Raw genomic sequence first — 2,638 nt, 5'->3', positions numbered from 1 at the left:
ACTATTCTTTCTTTCACTAGCAATTAGAAATAAAATTTGTTTTAATGAGATATTTTTCATGTATATGTAATAGAAAGTTTGGGACGTCACGTACGCGTGTGCTGAGAATCTGCTTAATTAACAAAAGCAACCTATTTGGGACTAACCCTAATTTGCTAGCCACCTTGGGAGCATGTATCTTTGCAGTGGTAATTCAAAAGCACATAATTTGGCTGAACCCAAACCATGCAACATTCTCCAGCATGCACTATGGATTTCTAAGAACATGCATATATAGATCAATTTTGAATATTGGCTAGCATTTTAGACTAACACAAAAGTTTAATTATAATGACTAATGAGATAGGATAAATTAACCAAAACCCAAACTTACACGCGCTTGAATCATGAGCATACTGCGATTGCAATCTGAGGAGATATGAGCAGATTCCACCGAAATGTTATGGTTCTCCAAGATGTAGCAAATGGTGGTAAACATGCCGGGCTTCTTTGGGGCGCACACATTAATCTGTGCTTCGTTGCCGCAGATGTTCAAGACCACATTGGCCGAAGTCCATGTTTCGAAGATTATTGGCCGACCAAAATGTGGGGTTAAGAGTGAATTGGAAGCATTGTTTTCAGGAGTGGCGAAGTAACCGGAAGACACCATAGCAGCTAAGAATGCCTCTCTTGAGTCATCACAGGCAACGTTTTGTAGGTTAAGTATTGATGATGGGTCGTAATTGTTCATAGCAATGCTACTTGAGGCACCTTGGAGCCTGTCCAGCTTTTGTTTCTGTAGGTTTTGGAGAGTCTGTTGCAGGGTTTTGATGGTGTTGATTGCCTCATCAACGATTGTGGATTTGTCAGCCTGTAATTAAGCACACATATATAGATCAATTAATTAGAATGCATATATTGTTGTTCAAATCATATGAAATTAAATTTTTGAATTGATTGATCACAACATCATGTCCTAAAGCCCTTGTTATTCTTAAGACATGTCTACAAAGAAGGGAAACTATATATATCCACCTGCTATGAACAATCTGAGGGAAAATGAACTTCCCAAATCTGCAGAGGAGAAACTAACTATATATATAGCCAAACTGAGTACATGCATGTCCAAGCATTTAATTAGAATTGAATTTTTGAGAAATCTTCTAGGATATATATGGGTTATATATCCACCTGCTAAACTCCATCTTTGGTGGTGAGATCTTAATTGGCATCTAAAGATATGAGGCATTACTGATTAATTATCACATTAAAAACCCTTTCTCGATCTAGAGAAACCCATGCATTTTCTATATAAATTGACATGAAAATATCAAACAGATAATTGAAGTAATTAAATTTTTTTATCTTTCATGCCCACAAAATCATAAATCAAAACATGTACTTACAATTCTCGTCAAAAGCTGTACATAAAATGGGCAGAAATGGAGGAAAAAGGAAAGCTTTTCTCATTAACTGCCCATTATATGCAAAAAGGCTATCATGGCTTGATTTACCTTATAGAAAAAAGCAAACGCAAATGGAGAGAGGGCTTGTCTCTTTTTTATAAAGACAAAAAGTTTTTCTTCTAGAGAGACAAGAGAGATCAGAAAGAGAGGGGTGAGAGAGAAGGGGGCGAGAGAGAGAGGGAGGGAGGGAGGGATAGAGAGAGAGAGAGAGAGAGAGAGAGAGAGAGAGAGAGTGTGATAGAGAAAGAGCTAGAGATGATAGTGATAGTGATAGTGATAGAGAAGAGAGAGTAAGAGAGATAGATAGAGAGAGAGAGAGAGAGATGCAAAAGCAAAAGCATTACCTTAGCAGGGAGGTGAGGAAGCAAAGCATGAAGGTTAGCAAACATGTTCCTCATCTTCTTTCTCCTTTCTCTCTCAGTCCATATATGCATCTCATGATCATCAGATTCAGCACCACCCAATTTCCCTTCTTTTCCCAACTGATCATCAGTACTGACCCTATTCTTGCTAGTAACGCCTGCAGCTGCAGCTCTCCGCTTCTTACCCTTCACTGCCTGCACCTGATCTTGATCTGTTCCCATCATCACTGTCTCCACCTGCTGCAGCTGTTTTTCCTCCCCAACTTGATTACCCTCAAAACCACTAACACCACCACCTGAGTTTCCAGAATTTGACAATTCTGCCCATGTTTGGTTCTCCCAAAAAAGACCCTCACACCCTCCTCCTATTCCTGCTTCTCCGTCAGACATAGCTACCTAGCCACAGAGAGAGAGAGAGAGAGAGAAGAGAGTTTAGAGAGAGTGGGTATAAAAGAGAGGAGAGGAGGGAGAGGGGGTGCACAGGCGTTTAAAAAGGTGGCAAAGATTAAGGGCTGTATAGGTGTGTGTGAGAAAGATAGAGAGAGAGAGAGAGAGAGAGAGAGAGAGAGAGAGAGAGAGAGAGAGAGAGAGAGAGAGAGAGAGAGAGAGATGATTTTTGGCTGGCAAAGAAAGAGCCCAAAATATAATCATAAGACTGTGCCGTTACTGGGCTTCAAAACAAAAACGGATGGCCCTTTGCTAAGACCCCACTCAAACTCCAGTTTGGCCAAATACACCATATATATATATACATATATCATGAAAATACCTATTTGCCCCATTTCTTCTCAACTTACTACAATGCCATTGAGCCTCATTTGGAAAAACTAT

The 2,638-nt window shown here is 39.8% G+C and overlaps 1 protein-coding gene across 1 annotated transcript; it reads right to left on the bottom strand.

Moving 5' to 3' along the window:
• Positions 1-352: 352 nt before the first annotated feature.
• On the bottom strand, positions 353-2,197 carry LOC147276736 (transcription factor bHLH95-like). Its single transcript, XM_086255554.1, has 2 exons — positions 1,790-2,197; positions 353-850 (listed from the first exon to the last, which is right to left on the bottom strand). The coding sequence occupies exons 1-2, from the start codon at positions 2,195-2,197 to the stop codon at positions 353-355; spliced, it is 906 nt and encodes a 301-aa protein (XP_086111680.1).
• Positions 2,198-2,638: the final 441 nt, after the last annotated feature.

Source organism: Dryas octopetala, chromosome 8 (assembly GCF_963921425.1).
Source record: "Dryas octopetala chromosome 8, drDryOcto1.1, whole genome shotgun sequence".
Lineage (NCBI taxonomy): Eukaryota > Viridiplantae > Streptophyta > Magnoliopsida > Rosales > Rosaceae > Dryas > Dryas octopetala.
This window is presented reverse-complemented; position numbering and strand designations above follow the sequence as displayed.

What these genes read in the sequence shown, in the direction of transcription:
- LOC147276736 (XM_086255554.1), bottom strand. Translation starts at nt 2,197, where the DNA reads ATGTCTGACGGAGAAGCAGGAATAGGAGGAGGGTGTGAGGGTCTTTTT. An exon ending in TTCCTCACCTCCCTGCTAAG is followed by an intron (nt 851 to 1,789) that starts GTAATGCTTTTG and finishes GCTTAATTACAG; the next exon opens with GCTGACAAATCCACAATCGT.